This window comes from Podarcis vaucheri (assembly GCF_965113315.1).
Source record: "Podarcis vaucheri genome assembly, chromosome: 14".
Taxonomy (NCBI): domain Eukaryota; kingdom Metazoa; phylum Chordata; class Lepidosauria; order Squamata; family Lacertidae; genus Podarcis; species Podarcis vaucheri.
In genome coordinates, this window is record NC_138752.1 from 34,007,562 (window position 1) to 34,033,068 (window position 25,507).

General features: G+C 41.9%; 1 protein-coding gene across 35 annotated transcripts in view; it reads right to left on the bottom strand.

The window, feature by feature from the left end:
• The window catches only part of RBFOX1 (RNA binding fox-1 homolog 1), a 1,477,709-nt gene that overhangs the window by 36,137 nt on the left and 1,416,065 nt on the right, over window positions 1-25,507 (bottom strand). For 31 of the 35 annotated variants that reach the window (XM_082199122.1, XM_082199144.1, XM_082199116.1 and 28 more), the window contains 2 exons: window positions 23,185-23,224; window positions 11,717-11,781 (listed from right to left, as the gene is read on the bottom strand). In XM_082199122.1, the coding sequence (XP_082055248.1) occupies window positions 11,717-11,781; window positions 23,185-23,224 (105 nt within the window). The remainder of the gene's footprint in view (window positions 1-11,716; window positions 11,782-23,184; window positions 23,225-25,507) is intronic. The other 4 variants (XM_082199142.1, XM_082199117.1, XM_082199145.1 and 1 more) reach the window with 1 other exon arrangement.

Here is a 25,507-nt window from a genome sequence, read left to right on the forward strand (position 1 = left end):
CTTCATCTCAATATCAAGGCTATTAAATAGTGCCACAGCTATTTGGAACTTGGGTTTTACATATATGGCTGGGGAAAGGAGGCTAATTTTCTGCTATTTACTTTATTTATCTCTACGTTCCCAGTCACTGTAAGATCAAATCTCTATGAGCAGCTTTGCTGCATTTGCCATGTAGAGACAGAACCAGCACCTTTCCAGATATGTCCTAAATGAGTACCCTGTGTGGCATGTTTTACAAAACAGAGACTGAGATTTATGAGATGTAGCTGTGTCTGTTGCAGAGTAAACAAAGAAGTCTTGTGACACCCTTAAAACTAACAAATGTGTGACAGCTCAAGAGTTTGTGGTCTGTAGTTTACTTCACTGGATGCATGTAATGTAATCAGGGCCGTCTTTAGCATATGCACCGCTGGGGTGCAAAGATCCCCAAATTTAGTTAATTTTGCATGCATGGCACCATTGAGAATGACAAGCGCCGTCATTGAGTCTGACAAGCACTGCCGCTGGCGTGGTGCGTCTTTGGTAAATGAGCGCACAAAGTCGAAAGTCCATTAGTGAAACAGCAGGTATGCATTTCGGTAATACCTAGGTATAGATGTATTTTGTTTTTCTAGCTTGATCAAAATTATTTATTATTTTGTAACAGGTAGATAGTTAAGAGCTTCGGTGGCTTCAGCGCCAGGCACCTGGCACCCCGCAGAATTTGGCGCCCGGGTGCCCCACGCCCCTTGCACCCCTGGGTAAAGACGGCCCTGAATGTAATGTAATATGTGCTTGCCCACTGAGGATTGCCCTTTATGACACACCCCTTTCCCTAGCTCATGCCCCTCAACAGCATATGAGGGGCAGTTAAGAAGGGTGGGAAGCCTGGCTGGTAAGCTAGATCCTCCTCTGACTTTCGCTACTTTCTGCACCTAGCTGTCACCTGCTGAAGGGTCTGGGTAGGAATTTTTGCAGGGGAGAATCCCTTGATTGGCTGTATGGTCCCTCTACTTTTTGCTTACTCCTCACTGCTAGAACTAATTTGTAGTTGGTTGTAGTGGGGTTTGCCAGCCATTTATGGCATTCCGTACAGGTGTGTAAGTAAGTGGGATGGAATAATAGAAGATAAACTGATGTATTATTGGGTTGAGGACATCCTTCAGGGATTAGCCTGTTATTGTTGTTGTTGTTATTATGACTGGTGGGGTTTGGGAGAGTACCCTTTTGGACCTGACATGCACATAGCGGGGGCAGAGTTCATTTCCCAGGTTCATACCTAAGGCTCACCTAGCAAGGAGAGTGTTGTTTCATCCCATCCTTAGCAGGGAAGCTGCAGTGTGTGGCTGTATTACATGCCCAAATGACTGGACGGATATTATCGTACCACAGTTGGGAAACATTCACCTGCCCATACTTATTTTAATCCGGGTATTTGATTTAGTGTTGGTGGGCAGTTCCTCCAACTGCTTATATGTATATAAATACTCCATCTACATCTCCAAGGCATCTTTTGGGTGTAGGGACAGTGGCTGTTGCTTGGCTAGATGGAAGTGTGTGCATAGAAACCTATTATTTTGGTGTGGCCCTAATGTGGCCTTCTGTAAGAGTTACACCTATTGCTCCTCCTATCATTCCTCCCCACCAAATGACATGCAATCCCTGAAAATGTGCCCATGGGAAAATGCTGAAAAAAACATGGCATAGCAATGAAATGGGGGGTGGGGAGTTGAAACCCTCACTCCATGTTTGTGAAGAGCCTGCTGGATCAGGCCAGTGGCCCAGCATCCTGTTTTCACAGTGGCTAAATTTCACAGTGCATTATTGCCTCTGACTGTGGAGATAGAGCATAGCCATCATTGCTGGTAACCACTGATAGCCTTATCCTCCACCCACTGTTGTGTGGAAGGATGTGTTCTGTGCTGCTGGTAACAGAGTAAGTGCTTAATTTCTAAAGTGTGGGTGGGGTTCTGGAGCATTCAGCTGTGTGGGAGGTCTCTAAGTTCTGCTTCTTAATTCCAAGAGTGTGGAGGATTTAAGAGGCTGCAGTTGCTCCTGGAGAGAGAAAAGCCCTGAGCATCTGCTCAGGAACGCCCCCTTTGTTATTGCTTAACTTCTTTCTGCTGAAGATTTCTGTGTTGTGGATTTGCTAACTGGACTTGGGCTAGACATGTATTGCTCTGCTTTGGCATACTTCAGCAACAGAAGTAGAGCGCTATCCTCTAAGGATGGTTCTGGTGCTCTCCAGATGTTGTGGGACTACAAGTCCTATCGTCCCTGACCACTGGCCACGCTGGTGTGGCAGCAGGGTGGGGAAGGCTGCAATGGTATATATGCAACGCAGTGCATTGATTTACTTATTTAAGGCTATATTCATTATTTTCACCCCACCCTTCGACTGTAGGAACATGTGTGTATATTACATGTGCTTGAGTTACTGTGAGTCTCATCAATTATATCACCTGGCCTGCTCCTACTTGCACTCATTTTGTGGTTCCTCTTTTGTAGCTCTGGCATATTTGAGTCTGTTTGTTCATTTATCATGTTTATGTCACACTTCTTCCAAAGACCCCAACATGGCATGACATCATCCCTCCATCATGTCACCCCTGTGAGGTAGGTTAGGCTGAGAGATACCAACTGGTTCAGGGAGCTTCATCACCAAGGAGGAATCTGAACCTGGCCTAGTCTCCACTCTAAAATAGTTCCCTCATTTATTTTCATGTTTGCATGGGGTGGGAGATTTATTTTCCTCAGGGGAGCAAATTAACACGTAAAGTCCCTTGTTCACCCACCTGCAATCGGAAGAGGTAGAATCCAGGGGGAAATTACCACTTGATTCTGAAAATTGTAGAAACTAAGTTCTAAGCAGAGATGGGATGTCTTTTCAACATCAGTTTGTGATCTTTTTATTTCTTAAATAAGTCCTCATTAGTGTTTTTTATGTGGATTTCTCCCAATATACACATTCTGGGACACATTTTTAATAGCCAGTTCCACCACCAGTTTGCAGGGGTACCAACTGGTGTGGCACATATGTTGCCTGTAAGAGACAAAGCTCCAACCAGCAGGGCATCTATTGGCATATTTGAAAGTGCTGTGAGGCAAGGGAGGGTATGTTTTAGAGCCCTATTTAAAGGGTGGCCACCTGTCTCTTCTCCGGCAGTGGCACCCTTCCTCCTTGTCCCCCAGTGTGGCATGCTGGTCACTGCTAGAGGGCCAAGTAGGAATTTTTCCCTATCCACATTTTGGAATATGGATTGGTTTTTCACCTACTTTACACTGAATAGTGGGACTAGGGGTGCTATATGGTCTGCCATGTTGTTTAGTAGGCTAATTTGGCTCAGTGGTTCTTTTAGTCTGGTGGCGCCCTTTAGGTACCTCTTAAGGTGGCTCTGAGGTTCACTCTTTGAACTCTGAGACTCACGGGTGGTAAAGGGGCCACCTTTGAGACCAAGCTGAGACCAAGCTGAACTATGGGGTCCTGGTGTGTGTGTGTGTGTGTGTGTGATGCAGCAACACTTCCCTTCTCACCTCTAAGCTGTGGCCTGGGAAAGGGGGTAGGCTGGATAGCTATGCCTCTGTTTTCCACAGGCAAAGGTGTTTGCTTGCCTAAAGTTGTAGTTCATAGCTATCCCCCTCTGCAGATCTTATTGTGCTCACTGAATAAAAGTGGCCCCATTCAACCCCAGCCTGCGTGTCCATCTCTTTATTTGGTCATCAGGACGCAAAGCAATTTCCCTTACTATAATGCATTTTTCTATGTCACTTTCATTAACTGAAAAAGGGGGCACCTCTTATGCTCACCTACTTTGGCAGGTATTCTTTGGCCAAAGAGGAGAATTTCCATATCTGAATCACATTGCACATGGTAATCTGAATTGGGACTGGATATTGTCTTCTAGGCTTTTAGACTGGGATACTTTGGCCATCTTATCAACAGCCGGTGTTAGCTGATGGGAGGGTTTCTGCGAATCTCCTCTCATCACATAGAGTTCTTGGGCCAAAGTCCTAGGGAAGAGTCTGGAGGCCTACAGTGCAGTGGCTTTCCTGAATCAGGGTCATGGCCTGGATGGGAGATGTGATGACGTCCCAGAACATAGCTTTCAGACACATGAGACGGCCACCATGTTAAAGTGAAGCAAGTTTTAGTTTTAGATCTCCTAGATAGGAGATCACCTGACAACCCTCTGAACACTGCCTTGAGCTCCATCATGGAAGAAAGGCATGCTATAAATGTGATAAATAAAGTATAGAATCAGTATTGCAACACTGGGATAAAGAGGACAACATCCTATAGAAATCCATACAGGCCAACGTTAATTCTATTGCTATTATAAATTTGACTGGCAAAATCTTTCATGAGGCATGTGTGGACACTCTCTCTCATGTTCCCTGTGTTAAGAATAGACCAGGAACTTTTAAATAGCTACTTGCACACACTTGCGGGCACGCACCCACCCACCCCCACCAGAATTTTATGAAATTAGCAAGCAGTTAATGTAGAAAGACCCATCTCCCTCCAGGTTAAGGACTTATTCATGAGATAGCACACACTTATATCACTGCCTGCACCCCCCAATCTCGCACATATTGACCTTGTGTTCAAATGCAAGCAAGGAACATTGTCAGTATTTCAGTATTTCAACCTGAGATGCCACAAATCGAATCATAATACACAAATAGGGACAAGGTGGGTGGTGAGTGGGGAGATAGCCAGTCAATGTGAAGTTCTGCCTTTGGGGCTCATTTCAAGCAAGCCATTCTCTGAGCCGATGTGATGGATCTGTTGGAATCTGGTTAACAGCATTACATACATTCTAGCAACACATCAAGTGATCATGCAATGACAAAATGACGATATGCCCCACTGCCATGCTGAGATAGGTTCTGCACCATGAAGAACAACATTAGAGCTTTTGACCTGATTCCCCAGGACACTTGGTGGCCAGTTCACACACTCACCTCTTGAAAGGAATCAAGTGGAATTAAACCTCCATCTGCCTGCCCCACCCACTATTTATCCTCCCATTGCAGGAAGCTGCCATCACTCACTTATTGTCCAAAGGAGGCTTCTTTGCACATTAAACTGAACACAAGCACAAGCCATCTATACAGATACACAAGTGTTTCTGTGAAAGACTGTATACAGCTCAGCTATTGTACACAAAGACTCTGCATTTGTTGAACGTTGCATGCGAAATATTGTATTGAATATACCACAGAACTATTGTGTACACAGATTGAGTATGTAACGTGTGAAGACCCCTAGAAGCTGGTGTAATTGGAAATTGGAGTGTGCCTTAACACTCTAATGGTGTGTGACAGCAGTCTTCTTGTGAGAATAGGGAAGGCCTGTAGGTTTTCTAGCAGTATTACTTGCTGGTGAAGCTGGAAATACTTGATGACAGGCACAATGACAATTGATTTCATATGTATCATCAAGTAGGTAACAAGTTAGTCAGTCCCTAGTCTCTCCTACAATACAAACATTTATTGGTTTGGTTGCAAATATCAAATGCACAAATATACGACACTGCATCAAAGTGAAATGTGACTGTTGTTTGCATTAAAAAGGATGAGTTTCATTTGCACACTGTTTTGCTCCATACCCGCAATTTGCTCAATCTACTCTTGGGTGGGGGGTCATTTTGTGGCAGGGAAAACAGTGGAACTTGCAAACTTAGTTTCTTCATACTAAGCTTAATATTTTTTTTCATATATGCAGAAAAGCTTCGTGCATGTCAGTGGAGGATCAACTGCAATGCTTACTTCATTTTTTGGAGGGTTGTTACGTATCGGCATGTCTCCTTTTATTAAAAAAAACTATTTACATTTCATTCACAGTTTGTTATCTATTTGACATGTCTTTATTCTTATCCTATGCAATGTTACACAACATTTCTGACCTTGATGAACAAGGGAACTATTGGAAGCAACCATTATTCTGTGGTTTCATAACCGTGGACTCCCTGATATCAATATTATTTAACATAACCAGTAACTATGCAACCAGTCCCAATTCCTCTATCCATTTCATTAAAAAAACATAAGTTTACAACCTTATACCCCAACAGTAAGTTATAATTTACTTGTGGATTTCTTTAAAACAAAAATATTTCTATCTTACGTTGTTGTTTTTCTGGTTTGTGTACATTTGTAAATGTGTGTATTTCCCTAGTTGTTCTAATCGAAAACAATTATGAAATAGTAAGAGCTGACCAAAGGGGAAATAATTCACTCTTGTGACCAGATAAATAATAATTCTAGAAAATGATGCCAACTGAGGGTTAGAATTGGCAATAAAAGATACAAACTCTTTTAAACTAGAATTTTGCTTAAATGCAGAATTAGTAATTGACTTGTGTGTTTTCATTTCTCTCCCCCCCCCATCTTACAATTTAAAAAGGACCGATATCCACAGGGAATGAATAAACTAATTTATTCAGATGCAAAATCCATCTTTCTTTTAGTGGGAAAAAAAAAACATTAGGAAGTTAATAAATCAAATCAACCAGTTTGCAACTAAAATATAGTTTGAGGTATCCATGTTTGCATAAAGTTTCATATCCTCAAAGTCATATTTGCATAGGTTACTTATTAAAAGTAGTTTTATAATGTCCCCCAGAGAGAAAAGCAATTAAAATTTTATAGATTTGCAACTAACCCCCCCCCCAAATCTTTATTCAGCTGGGGACACACACATTTAAAACCAATAAGCTACATAATACTCAAAACGAACTAAATCCACTTAAAATACCTATGATTATGCAAAAGACTGATGTTTTGCGATCCTAATTATACATAAAGAGGGTATTTGAAAATTTAGCATGCTGGAGATACTTTTTCATAAATAATAATTTGGGAGGGGAGTGTAACTATTGCACTGTTTCCTGATTCTGCTTGGTTTGACAAAATTTCATTGTGTTCTTAGCCAGATCCTCATAAATGAGCTAGACTGTTGTGATTTGTACACACTGATCAAAAGTTACTGTTAAGACACTTCTCATCTCTTTGTCAGAGCTCCCCTCAAATGACACTCAGGTGGAAGGATTATCAGAAAGGCAGGGGAGGAAAGGAAGTGGGTCACTAGACCAGGAGATGAGCCGATTTAGGGGGTCCTAAGGCAGTTTATGCTTGTTCAAAGTGGGGGTGGGGAGGCTGAATTTGCTCTGAGAAAATTTAAGTTCAGTTCTGCACATTTTCACATTGGATTGTGAATCATGAACATTTGCCAGCACTTTAGTGAGATTATTTTCTGATATGTACATTTCTGTATGTTATATTAATCTCTGTATATTATATTCACTAGTATAGTTATTTTCATGCACATTTTACACATATCAGTACACATATTTTGACTAGGGAACTGCCTTGAAAGATTTGGCTTTCATGCTGTTTCAAAGGAAATGTGGATTAGATAGACTTCTCTTTAAGTGCTACCTGACTTGAATTTCTCCCCCATCCCATCCCTGAGCTTCCCCTGATTCCCACCACGCCAATGAAAATTGATTTAGCTAAGTGTCTTCACCTAAATCTAATTCTAAACTTGAGAGTTTCTCCTCAGACAAAACATTAGGGGAATTCCAAGGGAACCTAGGACTCATAGAATTCTAGAGTTGGAAGGGATCTTGGGGGTCATCTTCTCCAGCCCCCTGCAATGCAGGCAAGTCAAAAGAGTTTTGACAAAACTAGCTAAAATTAAGTCTCAAGTGATTCTTTGGAGCAATGATCATTGTTGTGGCAGCCATGTGCACAATCATGTCCTTGAGGTCTTCTCCTGCTGCCCACAAAGTCTATGGATTATTTTCCCTCTTGCTGTCCCTTGGTTATGACTGTGAAATTGATCTTTTACTCCCTTGAAAAATACATAAAGCTGAAGGAGGAAGTTGGAAGAGTGGCACTCTTTCCCATTTCCTCTTTCAGCTCAGATTAATTGTACTGAATTTCACTTTCCCCCACATCCTTTGGGAAAGTGGCAATCTCTCTCCCTCTCTCGGGGTGAGGGCTGGAGAAGAGAAAGAAGTGACTAGAGGGGGTTGCATTCATGGCACTTGCTTAAAGATTCACATGTTCCCAGAGGCCTGAAAAAAGGTTGATGATCTGGATGGTCAGCTTCCAAAGAGAACAATAAATCTACTTTTGCAAAGCAAAAATAGTTGAAGGTTGCTTTAAAATGCTGAATACACTGCTCAGGGAATTCTACTGTTGCTTGCACAGCATATGGAGGCATTGGGGGCCTTGCACTCAAATGTCCTCAAAAAATGAGAATAATTTATGGATGAAGCTGAATGGGAAAGCTTAAACATAAGAAGACCCTGCTAAATCAGGCCAATGACCCATCTAGTCCAACATCATGTCCTCACAGTGCCCAATCAGATGGCCCATTGGGAAACTCACAAGCAGCACCCGGGCACAACAGCACTCCCCCCCCCTATGTTTTCTAGCAACTTGCATTCAGAAGCATTACTGCCTCTGACCATGGAGGCAGAACATAGCAACTGACAGCCTTATCCTCCCTGAATTTGTTCAATCCTCCTTTAAAGCCATCCAAGTTGGTGGCCATCACTTCCTCTTGTGAAACTAAGCTTGCTTGCCCACTTCCTTCCTTCCTTTCATCTAAATTCTGCTTGATATTTTGCTTCAGGCAAAGCTCAGTGCCTCTGAAGTTTTCCTCCAGACCTAAGCCATTCAAAACACTTTGGAATGTAATATATGGAACTGGAAGTCTGTGGGAATGCTCCTGCATTAGGCTGACTCATGTAAAATGGAGAGCTGAATTGTAAAGTCACTGCATTCCAGTAAATGTAGACACTTGACCAAACAAGGGCTAACAATTCTGCCCCACAATACCATACCCTGAATGCAAATGCCATGGAGGTGTCCCCCAGTCTGTGCATTTTTGCCCACACAATTTGGGTGGAGAACTGTATTACAAACATCAAAGGATAGCTATGTTTTGCTCTGTGTTTTGTTTCAGAAAGGTGTAAATTAGGTGGGCTTGCCTCTAAATGTGAACTGAATGGAAATTCTTACTATTCCTGGTCATATTCTCTGTCTCTTGTGAAACGGATGCTGTCACACCTCTGCAATCCCAAGCACATTTCAAATCAAACTATGCCATTCCAATTGATCAAAAGCCTTTTCCAGGAATCCTTCAGAAATATCTTCTTTTCATGCTTCTCCTGAAGAGTAGTCTCTATGCTAGATGCCTGATTGAAAAGCAAATTGACAATCTGAAAGTAGTGCTTGGAAAAGTCAGGCCCAGGGGCCAAATACAGCCCTGGAGGCCTCTCTATCTTGTCTTTGGGGTCTCCCCAGGCCACGCCCCTCACCAGTCCTGCTTCACACCCTAATTAAGTGTTTTTGCCTGCCTGGCTAGAATGTGTCAGTGAACTCTGACAAAGCCTCTTGCTGCCTGGATGTAGGATAGAAACGAGTACATGAGTATGTGTAGAAACAAGGCTAGTACAGAAAGGTAAAATTTACATTCATTGCTCCACCCACTTTTGCCTCTGGTGTCACCATAGACATGTAGCCCCTGGCAGATTGTCCAAGAGGGAAGGTGACCCTTGGGCTGGGGGAAAAGAAGGTTCCCCACCCCATTCCTAGAGGAAGCACAGATGGCCTTGCTTTACTTGATTTGTTCAGGATACCAGTGGTGCTCTCTTTGCAATAGCAGGTTCCTAAGAGTGGGGCAGGTTATAATGCACATTTGCAGAAGCCACTCTGTGCATGTTCAGGGTGTTCAATTCCTTTATGAATACTGACACCATGCAAGCCCTACAATGCTCCTCCATAGGAAAAAAATGTATTCAAACCCCAGAATCAATATTTTCAGAGAGCCAAGTGACAAATTGAAGGTTAACAGGAATTTTCCTTTTCTATTCTTTTTCCTGTTTGGCTCTAGATAATGTTGAGCTACCATTTATAGCTTTTGCCCTCAAAGATCCAATAGCCTTTTCAGCGCTGCAAGCTCACAGAGAAAATACTTTTAGCCGCCACATGCTAATGACACACCTTTGTGGAAATGAAATGAGGATTGACTGAGTTGCACTCCGTACGATCGGATATTCCAAGTAAGGAACGAAAAGCAAAAAAAACCCCGGAACTCCAGTTGCATACCAGGCACAAATAGCAGAACTGGAGTGATAAGGCTAATCCGTAAGTCAGAGTGGGGGGAAAAAAGGTTAACTTTCTTACCTGTCAGACACAGCATGCCTCAGCCAGCTCATGCAAATTGATTTTATTCACCAAACATGTGTATGTGTTTCTTCATTACCAGAATAAGCAGCACTTTGAGAAAGCAACTGAGCATGCAGAACATTTCAACATTCATTCATTGTTCCATATAGATATTTAGGGAACTGAATCCATGAACAGCACTTTAAAGTCATATGATATATACTCTATATGTATGCATATGTACCATTTGTTTCACCGTTATGTTTTTAATTTAATGCCACTCCCCACCTTAAAAGGAATGGAAATATAAAATTCATTAACAGTTGCTTCCTTGACAAACTCTCCCCAGTTAGGTTTCCAGAGGTGCCATTTTCCCTAACAGCTCACAATGCCTGAACATTTTCTGTAAGTGAAAATGAGAGTTCTAAGACCTTTTGCAAATCATCCAGGTATTTTATTCCTTTCCTCTGCTTCTTTGAATATTTATTTGATTTTTAAAGTTCTGTTTTCTCTTTCAATGGAAAGCTGATGTTGTCAAAATTAAGGTATTTCTATTCTGTCCATCATTCTGTGTGATCAGATTTTATTTGAGTTGGATCTCTTTGCTCCCCCAGTGATGTTGGACACAATCAAACTATGAATAAGCATCCGTATGTAAGTTCCACTGACTGCAATGGGAGAGAGTGAAGGCTGGGCTTCACTTACACATTGAGCTCAGTGGGATGGGCAATGAAATGATGGGACCAATGTGACGGGCAGTGGCGTAGCGTGGGGGGCGCAGGGGGGGCCGGCCGCACCGGGCGCAACATCTGGGGGTTAGGGTTAGGGGGCGCAAATCCACGGGTTAGGGGGCGCAAATCCACAGGTTAGGGGGCACAAATTACTTGCCTTGCCCCGGGTGCTGACAACCCACGCTACGCCACTGGTGACGGGCAATGTTTACTCGGAAGTAAGTTCCACTGAGGTTTGCTCTGCACTTGTGAGATTGTCAGCACTGTCAAACTCAATGGAACTTACTTCTAAATAAACAGAAACAGAATTGTGCTATTACCATCCTATTCTATGCATGTTTGGCCAGTAATTAAGTCCCAGATCAACAGGGACTTGCTTCCAAAATTGGGGGGGGGGTGCAAGAAAGCACTGTTTCATTTCTGCTGCTGATCATTTCCCACCAATAACTATAAGCTCTGTATATCTTTTGTTTCCATTGGCTTTAATTAGGGTTTAACATGGATTTATCTTTCAAGAAGTAAAGGAACATAAAGCTAAATGTCAGGATGATGCCAGACTTTGGAGAGCCGTGTGCAGTCTCTCCATTCCTTGCTAAGTTTATGGTAAATTTGGTTTAGATGTGACTACGCAGTTATCCAATATCTTATAAGGTGGGCAACTAACCTTTCTAGTAATGGCTCTTCATGGATTATAACTATGTAGCCTTATAGACTACAGCTATGCACAGAGCAAGAAAACATGAAACCTAAGCAGAGCACAAGGTGTCTAAGTAGCACAATTTCCAACTGAGGTATGTATTCAGCAGTAAATTACTTTTTACCTGTCACTGTAGGCAGCTGCGGTTGCTGTGGTAGGCTGGGCATACCGGTATGCAGCATAACCACCCTAAAACACAAAGACACTCTAATCAGATTAGAATTACAGACAGTAACAAATTTAGAGGGGCGGGGAGAACCACATACACACAACACCACAAATAATTAGTAACAATTAGTTTGGCTTATGAGTTTCACATGCAGCTACAGAGAGCTTCAAACAGTATAATTGTTAATGGCAGTTTCTAAAACCAGCTTGTACATTAGCTGAACGAGCTGGTGCACATCAGAAGAGACATAATGAAATATGAATTTACATACAAATCCAGAGCATGCCTGCTCAGAAAGGTCTCAACGAGATTTACTCCTATTGTAAGTGTGCATGCGAGTCCAGCCTCAGAGTTTCCCCTGAGTTTCATCCTCATAGATAGACTTGCTATGCCTGTAAAGAAGTTAAGTCTAGCTGAGTTCAGAGGAGCTTACTCCTAGGCAGGTGTGTATTAAAGGTAAAGGTAAAGGTACCCCTGCCCGAACGGGCCAGTCTTGACAGACTCTGGGGTTTGTGCGCCCATCTCACATCTATTGGCCGGGGGCCAGCGCTGTCCGAAGACACTTCCGGGTCACGTGGCCAGCGTGACAACGCTGCTCTGGCGAGCCAGAGCCGCACACGGAACGCCGTTTACCTTCCCGCTGGTAAGCGGTACCTATTTATCTACTTGCCCCCGGGCAACTGCTAGGTTGGCAGGCGCTGGGACCGAGCAGCGGGAGCGCACCCCGCCGCGGGGATTCGAACCGCCGACCTTTCGATCGGCAAGCCCTAGGCGCTGAGGCTTTAACCCACAGCGCCACCCGCGTCCCGTTATGTGTATTATGTGGTCTTAATTGAAGTGTCCAATTCACAGCTCTCTTTTTTTAAAGGGGATTAGATAGATTCATGGAGAGAGAGGAGGAAACCATGACTGTTAAACCATGACTGTGAATGACTGAGGTCCTCCTCCGAGGGTCTTCTGCTGGTTCCCTCACTGTGAGAAGCAAAGTTACAGGGAACCAGGCAGAGGGCCTTCTCAGCAGTGGTGCCCTCCCTGTGGAATGCCCTCCCTTCAGATGTCAAGGAGATAAAGAATACACAACTGGTTATTATTTAAATATGCTGTAAAGCGCCCAGAGTGGCTGGGGAAACCCAGCCAGATGGGCAGGGTATAAATAATAGAATTATTATTATTATTAATGTAGTCTTTAAGTACAGTTGCAGTTTATATTTGGTTACCACATGTGGAGAATCAACAGAAGGCAGGGGTGTGGGTGATTGATCATGCCATGCACTGATTGGGAGTGCCCAATGCCTGGCATGAATGAAGTTGACTATTTCCTATAATTGCCAGGTGAACTTAAGGGTTCCGTCCGAGGATAGAGCTCTGAACAATTTCTAGTTCATCTTCATGGTCATTCCCACACCACACCATGCTAGAAAATGGTCCAGAAATCTAGCATTCTTTTTTTTTAAAGTAAATCAATTGGTCATTGATAAAGAAAGTCAGAAAGCAAAAGGCTGAGGCAATGTTCTATGGCTGAATAGGCAGATGCTACTGCTGCTTAGCCACTTCATCACTGTTTCTAAGCAGTAAGAAGGAAGGAATGTGAGGTATTTTCTATATCTTCCCTGATGAATAGGTCCACTTCTAAGAGGAAGGGGTTGCAGCAAGAAGTATAGGAACAGGAACTAAGTGAATGACTCCTTGTGACGTTAACATCTGTGTGACTGGTACAAATCACATAGGGCAAGCCTTTCCTAGTAGGGAAATAAAATTACTAGCTTCACATGTTGACATTTGATCTGCCAGATATTTTATTACTTGTATGTGGCCCCTGATTTACTTTGGAAGTGCCAAATGGCATCTGGCTCAACACTTTTAAAAGAGATTGTACAACAGGGTGAACCTTGATCAGATGGTGCAGTGCAGTTTCTTAGACAGGAGTTCCGATTCACTTGTGAACATCTGTGAATACCTCCAATTACATTGCACTGTTGGTTGCAACTTGCTTGTAGCCTTGTTACTATTAGTAGTAGTATACCCCACCCACTCTGGGCAGCTTCCAACATATATAAAAATATAATAAAACATTAAACATATGTAGTTATTGAAAAAGGTTAGCACTGCAGCCTCTATCTGACTTCATGCCTGAACTTCTGTATTTATTATGCATGCATACTTTTAAATGAAATGCATATATTTAGGGGCCTCAACCTGAATAAAATATTGGGTGAGTGGGAGATAAGCCCCACCCCCAAATCCCAGCAACAGACGTATCTAGTGCTGGTGAAGGTTTATTCCCCACTCCACTCCACTTTTTATCTCCAAAACAGTTCTGTGATGTTGACTCAAAAACAAGAGACTGGTCCAGGGATACTCTGCATTCTTAAAACTAAAAAAGGGACTTGAACCCAACTCTCCTCAAGCCCAAGTTTCTAGGCATCTGGTTGAGCACCACTTGCACCCAAAATCAATGAATGCGGGTTCCAAAATTATGTATTTGCCTGCTTGGGCATATTTTTTAGGACCCATCTTATTTCAGTGACAGTAAGTTGCTTTAAATTGCTTTTAAATATTGAGTTTCAATTGTTGTAAACTGCCCTGGGACCTTGGGGTAAAGGGCAGATTAACAACAACAACAGCAATAACAACAACAACAGTTGGGGAGCTTTTTCCCTCCAGGCGTCAGGGACTGGCTGGATGATGAGAAATGGTGGGAGGCCCCAGCTGGGGAACCAAGAGAACCCCAGAAGAAGAGGAAGAATAAGAGTTTGGATTTGATATCCCGCTTTATCACTACCCGAAGGAGTCTCAAAGCGGCTAACATTCTCCTTTCCCTTCCTCCTCCACAACAAACACTCTGTGAGGTGAGTGGGGCTGAGAGACTTCAGAGAAGTGTGACTAGCCCAAGGTCACCCAGCAGCTGCATGTGGAGGAGCGGAGACGCGAACCCGGTTCCCCAGATTACGAGACTACCGCTCTTAACCACTACACCACACTGGCTCTTTTTGTGTGCTGACCTGCATATGAACCAGCCCTGACACCAAGTCATCTGAATTAGGCACTCCTAGTTTAATTTTTTTAAATGATAAGCAACCAGAAGCTGCTTCCTCTCTCATCCTAGTAGAGCTCCTTGAATCTGCCCCATGGAGAAGCAGTTTGCATTCTCTCTCTCTCTCTCTCTCTCTCTCTCTCTCTGCAGTCATAAAGACCGTAATAAATTATGTCAGAGGTTTTTGCCCAATCCCACCTCTCTTGCCGTTAAGAAACCCTTTTACAAGTCTATTTAGAAAGCATCTTGGGAAACGAAGTCCAAATGTGTGTGGAGGGGAGCAGCAATGCCCATCAACTTTGCCCCCCTCCTAGCTCCGTCAAATGTTTTACTGGTAGGGGAGCAAAGAGATCTGGGCCCCTATGAGTTGATGCCTGTGCATATATTAGACATAGAAAAAGGCCACAAGTCCCCAGTACAAGAACAAGTTGCTTCCCTTTGTAACTTCCTATGGCTTAGGGAAGAAGGAAGCTACAAAACAGAGCCTTGAAGTCCGTACAGAGATATGTATAGAACCCTGATACAAGCATGCCTAAAATTAGCAGTACACTAAATTTTTCTCCCATCTTTTGTTAGCCATTCTCTATAAATTAATGAGATTAGGAATTTCATTCAAAAGTGATCAAAGGGGAGAGAAAATCTTGGTGAAAGTCTCTTCGGTGTTTTTTATTTTATTTTAATAATACATTACTTCTGAGTGAAGCAAGGATTGCTTGTGAGTGCCACTTCTTTCAGCTAACCACTCATCTCACCAGTGGTCTGTACTCGGCACTCTCCCCAGGTGCCCATGTCCGCATTAAATCCCATCACGGGGAACTCCTTCCAAGGGTACGATCAGGAGCATGGTCAGCTGGGGAGGCTGCAGAATGCTGGGGAAATGTTATTGAGGGAGGGACCACATATGCCACTCTCAGCCACTCACAATGGTGAGATACATTCAAAACTCCACATCCCCAGAAAGTCTTAATAAATTCTCAAGTGCCCTGAAAATGAGGCAGGAAAATGGAAATCTCATTCAAAGCGAGGAAAAGGGGTGGGTGGGGACTTGCAAGAATTTGGAGGACAGATTTTGGCACTACTTAAAATATGAATGCTCTAACTTCACTGGATTATTGAATAGTTTGCAACAAAGGATTCCACTCCCCCAGAATTAACATTTACTTGTATGTGACAAGTAAAACTGTTCCATTATAAGCAAGTGAGGGGTGGGGGTGGGGGGGATCTTGGAAAGGAACTGTGTGCAGTGATGCATTGATGATCAAACTGTGAAAACAGCCATGCTTCCTGTTCAATGGACCACGGAGTTATATCAACCGTTTCCAAATGATCTCACAGCATGCCAATTAACAGTCAGAACCCGGTCTCCATAGATAAGGCAAACAACATTTACATCCCAATTAGAATCTGCCCGTTCCATTTTCCTCTGGGATTCAAGAGTCTTCCCACTCCCCCATAGTTTACAAGATAGCAAAGAGGAGGGGAGATCAATTGGCTTTCACAAGATTTCCCAACTCCTGGCTTTTACTGCTGAAGTGAGCTCAACAATTTAGGGAGGAGAGGATTTCCCCATCCAGTCACTTTATAATCCCTCAGTTTCACTCTGCCCTGCATTTTGCCTGCATTTTAATTTAACTAGGAAATTCATGAAAATGAATTCCAGGGTTGATGCATACTATTTGTATCCCCCAAGCTACTGAATCACACATATACATTGTAAGTAAGTAAGTAAGTATGTAAGTAAGTAAGTAAGTAAGTAAGTAAGTAAGTAAATACACATTTGTATTCTTTTCACACGGTTCTTTGAATATGCACTTGTGTTTTGATAAAACACAAATGCATTATAATCTTGGTACAATGACAAGGGGTTTCAATATCCCCTTCTCCATTTCTGAGAGATTAACAGAGCGAAGTCTGATTCTTCTGTCAATCTCTGTTTTTTTCAGTTTCTCATTTCCGCCCAATCTTAAATCCAGTTTGCCACATTAACGTATCAGTTTGTGTGTGTTTAAGAAAAGTCCTCACAAAAATTAGCCAGCATTTGAGTGCACATATCTCCTAATGGACACTTTTTAGCATGTAATTTTGCCTACAAATTTTAAAGAAATTCCCCTCGAATAATGGACTTTTGCATCTTATATTTACTCATATGCATTTTTGTAGAATTTGTTTCTCTGTTTGGAGAATTTCATTGCAAAATTCAGTGTGACTCTCAAAAATTTGCTGTGTCTTGCCCATATATAGTTTCATATAAAAACGCAAACAGAGCTAGATTTCTCCACCTAGCCCTAACTGCATGAGGGAGAAAGTGGGATTATGCCTGTTGTTGGCCACCTCCCCCAGCACATATTCTGATGTCCCTATTAGTCAAGGTTGACATGTTCAGCATTAACAAGAAAGGGGTGTGTGTGTTTGACCCTGGGATCCCTGGGCAAATCAGGGTTCTTGATAATTTAAAAGAGTCCTAGGTGTATACAGCTGTATGTGAGATCCTTTCAGAGGTGCCAGGTTGCCCCCAAGGTTGAGGGGGCCTGGCGCACATTGCATATGTGTAACATCGCACATGAAGTCATGCACATCTCCTGACACCATTGAGGACGGTGCAGCCTTCTGCTAAACCGCACTGGTCCCCACAGCATCTCCCAATACTGGGCAGGCCAGTGGGACCCTTTCATTTCATTTCACTTTTAATTTGTATACTACCTTTCTATATTACTATACACAAAGTGGTTTACAAGCTGAAGAAACAACAAAATAGACATCAAAAAGCACACACGTTTCTACATCTAATGATTCCAGAAAAGGAATCTTTCTCAGTCCTCTACCTAGACTGCACCTGGGGCCTTCAGCATGTGTTTGCGTGTGTTCCAACACCTCATATCGCAAAGCTGGCTTATCTCTGAGAAATGAGCTTTTGACATCTTTTCCAGCAAGTTGACCATTTCTGACAGATCTCTTGTTTGCTTGTTCTTAGGCTCTGTTTTTCTGAATGTTTTCTCCTTAATACTTTTCACCCTGCATGTGATGTGTAAATCCACATGTGCCCATAACCACATCCTCTCTCTCTCTCTCTCTCTCTCTCTCTCTCTCTCTCTCTCTCACACACACACACACACACACACACAGTATTACTGTCTCTATTTCATGCTGTTCTTGTCCAAGCAATGTCTCTGCTGTCAGGTTTTTCTATTTCTTCCCTTCTCTTCACCACAGAGATTTGGTTTATTCCATTTAAACCAGCTAACCGAGCCAGAGCTGGGTGGTAATCGATCTCAGAGCCAGTCAATATTTCAGGACTCTGTAGGGAACTAATAAATTCTGAATCACATATTTTCTCTCCCCAACACATCTAGATTTTATTCTCCTCAGCAAACAATGGAAAGGGGCAGAGTGAAAACAACCGTAGAGAGAAAATTGAGCTGTGGTCTAGGTGCTCTCCTTGAAGAAATATGAAAATACTCTGTGGAGCCCATCAAAGTTGAATCACGGCTTTCCATTTTTGTTCAGGCCTTCACTGGCAAGGAAAAGGAAGCTTCACATGAGCCATGATGAGGCAGAAAATTCTTATAGAGTTTAAATAGAATCGCTCACATGCTGGACATTCCTTGAGATGCTTCAAATCATCAATCAATCCATTCATCTGTCAAATCAAGGGTACCAAAAAATGATAACCAGTTGTGGTTGGTAGCCATGGGGGCTGCTGGGCTAGAAGGCAGGGATACCCAAAAGTAAGTGGAACCAGAGCTCATGGCAGGCAGAGCCAACTAATTCTTGCTTTGTCCCCATCCTCTTCCCTGTTGAGTTCTACAAGGGCGATGCTGATATTAAGGAGGAGGAAGTTTCTGTTAAGTATAATTGTTTAATTGTACATTGAAAAGTAAAATGACTCTGAATGTGTATTGCTAAAGGGTTTATATTGGAAAATTATATTGAGCTAAACGAGGAGTTCTCAAAGTGCCACCAGGTTGTTAATTAACTGGTGATGTATCTCTGCTCTCACATGCTGCTTTAACCTTAGATCACATGTATAAAGTTGAAAATCGCCATTTTGTGTGAATCTTTGCTCTCTGAAAGCCACCAAAGACAAAGGTGTGCTATTGACCGCTCTCCTGAAGAGAAATCAGGGCCAGGCTGAAATGGAGTCTGTGCAGAGAGAAAGACCTTTGATTTTAGGTCAGTTTGGAGTTGTTCCATATTTGTATGCTTCAACAAGCATTTAACATCAGGCAACTATCTAAATGTATCATTACTTGGTTTTTGTGTTAATTTGAAGAAAGTTCTGTTAGTAAAGTTTTGGAACCAAATATTTTGGTCTTGACAATTTTCTTCCCTAAGAGGAGTCAGTTTTTATTCACCCCATTGCTTCAAACTGCACAATATTAATATCTTTAATAGTTTCAGTATTAATATCTCCAAATGTTTAAAGGCATTGTGTACATTCGTGAGTGTAATAGTGCTCATTTCTCTTCATATAGACTTTTTGTATACAATTTTTCCTAACTGTATGCAATTCCCTTAATATGCATTTCTCTGTGTTATTTTCACTAATATATGAAATTTTATGTTCATTTTCTCCTCATATACTCATATAATCACTTCTTCTTTGCCAAGATAAAGGGGCAGGTTGTGAATAGGAGAGGCTGTTATGGAAAACATCCGCTATTGGTTTTGAGTGTTCAACAGAAGTGTTGGAAAACCTGACATGATTCTCAAGGTGAGTATGGGTGACTTGTCTTACATCACTAGGAAGAATTCCCAAACTTACTTTGATTTTTGCTTAGTGCAAAATACCTGCAGTAACTTCCTTTACTACAATAACTATCAAATGTGCTTCTAAATTACATTTGTTTTTACATTTCTGTGTTGCAAACAGCTATTTCAAATTGCATTTATTTCATATATATATATATATATATATATATATATATATATATATATATATAATCAAAACTCCCTTTTACAAAAATAAGTCTTCATATCCCCTGGAAGCTAAGCTTCTCCTTCTTTTTGTCACTGAACATGCAAATGATTTCAGCTTAAATGTCTCAAAAGTAACATTGGTAATAAATAAAAATTATAGGTTTTCCCTTCCTCCAAGTACCACTTAATGAATTCTTAATGTTCATTCCAATTTAATGTAATCAATCTCTTGCTATACCAATGCTGATGATGCAACAGCAACACAATTAGGTTGCAGAAAGCTATACGTAGTGACAAAATGATGTTTAATTACCTCTGTTTTTAGGATTGATTGCTTAGTGATTGAAGGCTGTCATATATGATTAAGATCTGAAATTACAGTATGGTTTAAAGGCAAAGGTAAAGGACCTCTGACAGTTAAGTCCAGTCATGAACAACTGGGGTTGCGGTGCTCATCTCACTTTTCTGGCCGAGGGAGCCAACGTTTGTCCGCAGACAGTTTTCCTGGGTCATGTGGCCAGAGCCTTCCCGCCGGAGTGGTACCTATTTATCTACCGCACTTGCACTTTGTGCTTTTGAACTGCGAGGTTGTCAGGAGCTGGGATAGAGCAACGGGAGCTCACCCCGTTGTGGGGATTCGAACCGCCAACCTTCTGATCGGCAAGCCCAAGGCTCAGTGGTTTACACCACAGCACCACCCGCATCCCAGTATGGTTTAGGAGTAGCTTAATTCTTTATGGAATTATCAATGTACAAAGAGAGATTTTTTAAGTTTATTAAATGTTTTGGAAGACACAGAAGTTGTCATGAGCATTATCCAGTTCTGTTGCTCTCAAACACCCTAACTTTACACTTAAATCTCTAGTATCAAGGGTATGTATGCACTGCAAAAGCTTATGTGAAAGTTGCACAAGTCAGATCTAATAAACACAATTGTTACTTCGTATGAACTGTGTCAGGCTATACCCAACATTTCCATGTTTCTGTTATGGGAGTCTCTCCTTTTCTCCTGCCCAGGAAAGCTTACTTTGGTCTTTTCATTCAGAAAGTCTTGATTAACTTCAAAGAAACCACAATATTTCCTAGTTTGCAGTCTGAAAACACCAATGGAAAGCAATCTTATGCTGCATCCACACAGCATTTATTTCCATTTCCCTGACTGTTAAATTCAGCATTCTATCTGAGTTTTCACACTACAGTGGTACCTCATGTTGCAGACACTTCAGGTTACAGACTCTGCTAACCGGGAAATAGTACCTCGGGTTAAGGACTTTACTTCAGTATGAGAACAGAAATCACGCAGCAGCAGCGGGAGGCCCCATTAGCTAAAGTGGTACCTCAGGTTAAGAACAGTTTCAGGTGAAGAACGGACCTCCAGAACGAATTAAGTTCTTAACCCGAGGTACCACTGTACATCAAAGCCACTTCTGAAAATCTAGCAGACTGTAACCTGTTTAGTGCTCATTTCCATGTTATCTGATTCCAGAAAGAAAAATAAATCCGGTTTCAGACCCCTTAATCTAGATAATCACATGAGCAAAGTGACAAAATTTGGGGCAGTATTCTTTGGGGCATACAGTTCTTTCCTGCTGCTTTTCATGGGGGAATTATGGGGGAACAAAAGCACACATGTGTGGAAAGGGTGAGTGTCCAAAGATGTCCACTAGTCTGGATGAGATGTTGTATGAAATGCCGACATATTGGTCAAAAGGCCACAGTTCCATAATGTAACAGCTACTGCTGTGTGAAAGGAATATTAGAAAATGGGACAGAAGTGCTAGCATTATAATCAGGAAAACTAATGTCTGAATGCACCCTTATTCTGTTTCTCCCTCTTGAAGGACCCATACATACTGACCCAAAGCTGCCCAGAGTGGCTGGGGCAAGCCAGCCAGATGTGTGGGGTAAAAATAATAAAATTATGATTATTACCCATTGGCTGTTCCAATGTATGATCAAGGAGCGACATGAATTTCCTCATTAAGAAGAGCCTGGCTGCTGAATCAGGCAAAAGGTCCTCCTAGTCCAACATTCTGGTCTTACAGTGACCAATTAGATTACTGTTGTTGTTGTTGTTAATTGAAATTATGATTACTAGTGGCTTTTTCCAGTAAAGTGTATCCAAGCAACTTGACAATGAAATACAGCATATAAAACAAATTAAAACCAGAGAGAATTAAAAGAAGCCACCACCCTAACAATACAAACTATAGAATAATACTCATCCAACAATATATTAATAAAGGCCAAGTCCTAAAAGATGAGGAGTCAACATCAATTAAGGAGTCAACATCAATTAACTGATGGTTGGGGTAAACAAAAAAGTCTTAGCCTAGCACCTTAGAACTGACAGAGAAGCAGCAGCGGCATCTCCCTAGGAAGAGCATTCCATAGACAGTCATCACCAGGCACAAGCCTTGGCAATATGCCGCCCTGTGCAAGACCATTTGATGCCTTCTCCCTAGCCTTCATGGCTCTGGCTTAAGTCAGGCTTTGGGAAGGAGGCACAAGGCTCTGGCAGAGTCTAAGAGCCCTCCCACCTCCTTCCCAAAGCTTGGTAAGCACTTGCCTGGCTTTGAGAAGGATGCAGGAGGACTCTAGGACACTGATGCTCCATGAATTTGTCTAATCTCCTTTTAAAGCCATCCACATTGGTAGCCGTCATGGCTTCTCGCAGAAGCAAATTCCATAGTTTAACTATGCATTATGTGAAGAAGCCCTTCCTTTCATCTCCCAACATTCAGTCTCATTGGATGACCCCATTGGAAGAGGAATGGACAGGGCAAGGATCTATTGCTAGAACTGATGCTGACTAAGAACTAGAAGACATAGAGGCTATGGAGGCCAACGCTTTGGGGCAGTTGGTTGACCTATTGAACTGCCAAAGCTGTATCTGTGGTTGCATGCAGGACTGCAGAACATGTGAAACCAGATTCAAGGTAGGCACAAGACATACACATGATGAAGACAGTACAAGACTTCCACTGGTTGCTGGTATGATGGAAATCAGCAAATGGGAAATGGGATTTTCAGACACTTTGCTTCTGTGCCTTTAAGAGTATTCTGAGATGAAGGAATTTAGCAAGAGAAGCTTATTTTCCTGGTGTGTAGGTAAAGCAATGGGGACGGTGGAACTTCACCTGATTAATTTCCATGTTTTTGAATGGATAGGAGCCTTGTCAGCAGGAAAAGGTGACCATCACAGGTACAGATAGACTCAGAGCACCTCTGTAAAGGTCATCAATGAATGAAACCAACCAAATGATGATAGATGTAATGAATATAGAGAGATTCCAAACAGAATGATCTCTTTTTATTTACTGATGCTCTTTTAATTAATTAATATTCCGGTGATGGCAAAATGGATGAAACAGAGACAAAGCTTATGCAGCAAAACTCACAAAACAAATCAGCAAGTAAAAAATAAAGGTGACACCATCAATGCACAGCATGCACATCAATGAATACTTACATAAATGTCTGCACCATAAAATCCATCCTGGTAAACAACACTGCAAGGATGCACACACAAAGAAGAACATCCATATTAGTGCATTTCCACATGCAAATACTACCAACCCCAGAACTCTCAAGGTTAGTCTCATCATGAGAACAAAAACAAGAAATCAAACCAAAATACACACACACACACACACACACACACACACATATAGATAGATAGATAAATTGATTTATATAAGTATATATAAATATGCTCAAGGTGGAACACTTCACATTAATTAAGGATGCTGGAGGGTCATCACTCCCCATCTATTATAGTGGTACCTCGGGTTACGAACTTAATTCATTCCAGAGGTCTGTTCTTAACCCAAAACCGTTCTTAACCTGAGGCGCACTTTCGCTAGTGAGGCCTCCTGCTGCCGCCGCGCCACTGGCGTACGATTTCTGTTCTCATCCTGGGGCAAAGTTCTCAACCCAAGGTACTACTTCCAGGTTAGCGGAATCTGTAACCCGAAGTGTTTGTAACCTGAAGCGTTTGTAACCTGAGGTACCACTGTATAAGGAAAACTGTGCTCCTTAACATTTACCTGTATTTGGAACAGGGTGAGCCTATCATCTTAAACCCACATTCTGCCATCATATCCAGCTTAGCTCTGAAACTAGTGCAAACTTATTTGTGATGGTCCTATGAACTGTGTATTATTTATATCTCTGAAGTATTTATAATTCACTCATCACCAAAAAGTGCCAGGCAGCAATATACACAGTTCAAAATTTGAAAACAACAATGCATTCACTAAAACAAAATGAGCACCTGTGGTCCATTCTCTTGATTCAAATCGCACAGAGATCTAGAACTGGGTGCCACCAGAGGTGGATTTAGGGGAGTGTGACCAGTTTGCACTGGGTGCAGAGCCTCGGGGACGCCACAACTATTATCTAGAATGGAGTGTGAGAGGCAGGAGGAGGCACTGAATTTTGGCATCACATAGGGCACCACTGAAATTTGAGACAAACACTCTGGAACCCCACAAGTCAGCTAGGATTGGAATAACTGCTACACAGTGGCCCCAACAACCAGTCTTAGGGTAGTGCAGGAAGACATCACAGCCAACAGTATCAAAAGCTGCTGAGAGGTCAAAGAGAATCAAGAGCATTGCAGTCTCCTTGTCCCTCTCCTGACAATGGTCACCAATCAGGGCAGAAATTAGGGTAGAATCAAGGAAACCTATTTTGGAGCTAGTAGTATATAATGTCACTTAGATCAGATGTGGCTAACTTTTAGCCTGCCAGATGTTTGTTTTTGTTGTTACATGCATATTCCATCTGTCTCCTACCATGAAACTTAAGACAGTGTCAGCCTCTCTTGGTATCTGGGAAGGTGTGGGCAAGGGGAAGAGACAATTGTATGACTCCCCACCCAAGAGCTCTCCTTATATGCAAGCAACTTGAGTTGCTAGGACACACACACACACACACACACACAGAGAGAGAGAGAGAGAGAGAGAGGAATGGGGTTGTTCATTTCATGTTAGCTTGTTTCCAGTGATGTTTTGAAATTTTTATTTTTTATTTTTGGGGGTTATGTTGAACATTTTATGGAATGAAGGGTGGTCTAAAAGTGAAATAAAATATTTTGATAGTTCTCTCCCTCAAAACAATTGTTTTATTCATATGTAAATTTATACAGAAGTAATTTGATTATTAATTACCTGAATAAAAACTAAGACAATTGTTTCCTACTTTCTTCATCGGTTATATGAATAACAAAACCAAACTGCATGTAGAGCTTTTGGCTTGCCTTAATCCAATTTCATCCACCCGACTTCCCAAAAGAAACCACACTCCAAAACATCACCAGGCTGAATGCATTGTCAAGATAAGTTTTTCACTAATGCTCTGCTAACACACACACAAAAATCTAAGAATCATCCACAGGAAAACAATTTTGCATATAGAGGGGGGAAATTTCTGCCTTGAGTAGTCAGGAATTCAGGATATAGGATCTTGGGCCTCAAAGAAAAGGGGAGTAGAGATTGCTGATGCTCACTTATTTGTCCCATGTCATTCCTGTTACTGTCACATATTCACTGATGCTTTTAGTTCACAAATAACATGTAACTGATTATACCCCCTCCAGTTTTGCTTTGTGTTTCCTTTGTACTGAAATGAATGGTGCAGAATCACATAATAGCAATGTAATTATTTAAGTTATGTAATTGTGCCTCAGCAGAAAGCAAGACAAATAATGTAGTTTTTGGCAGAAGATGAACTGTAACGGAATGGAAACAGCGATGCATGCAACAAATGCAGGGCAGAATGGAAAATGATGC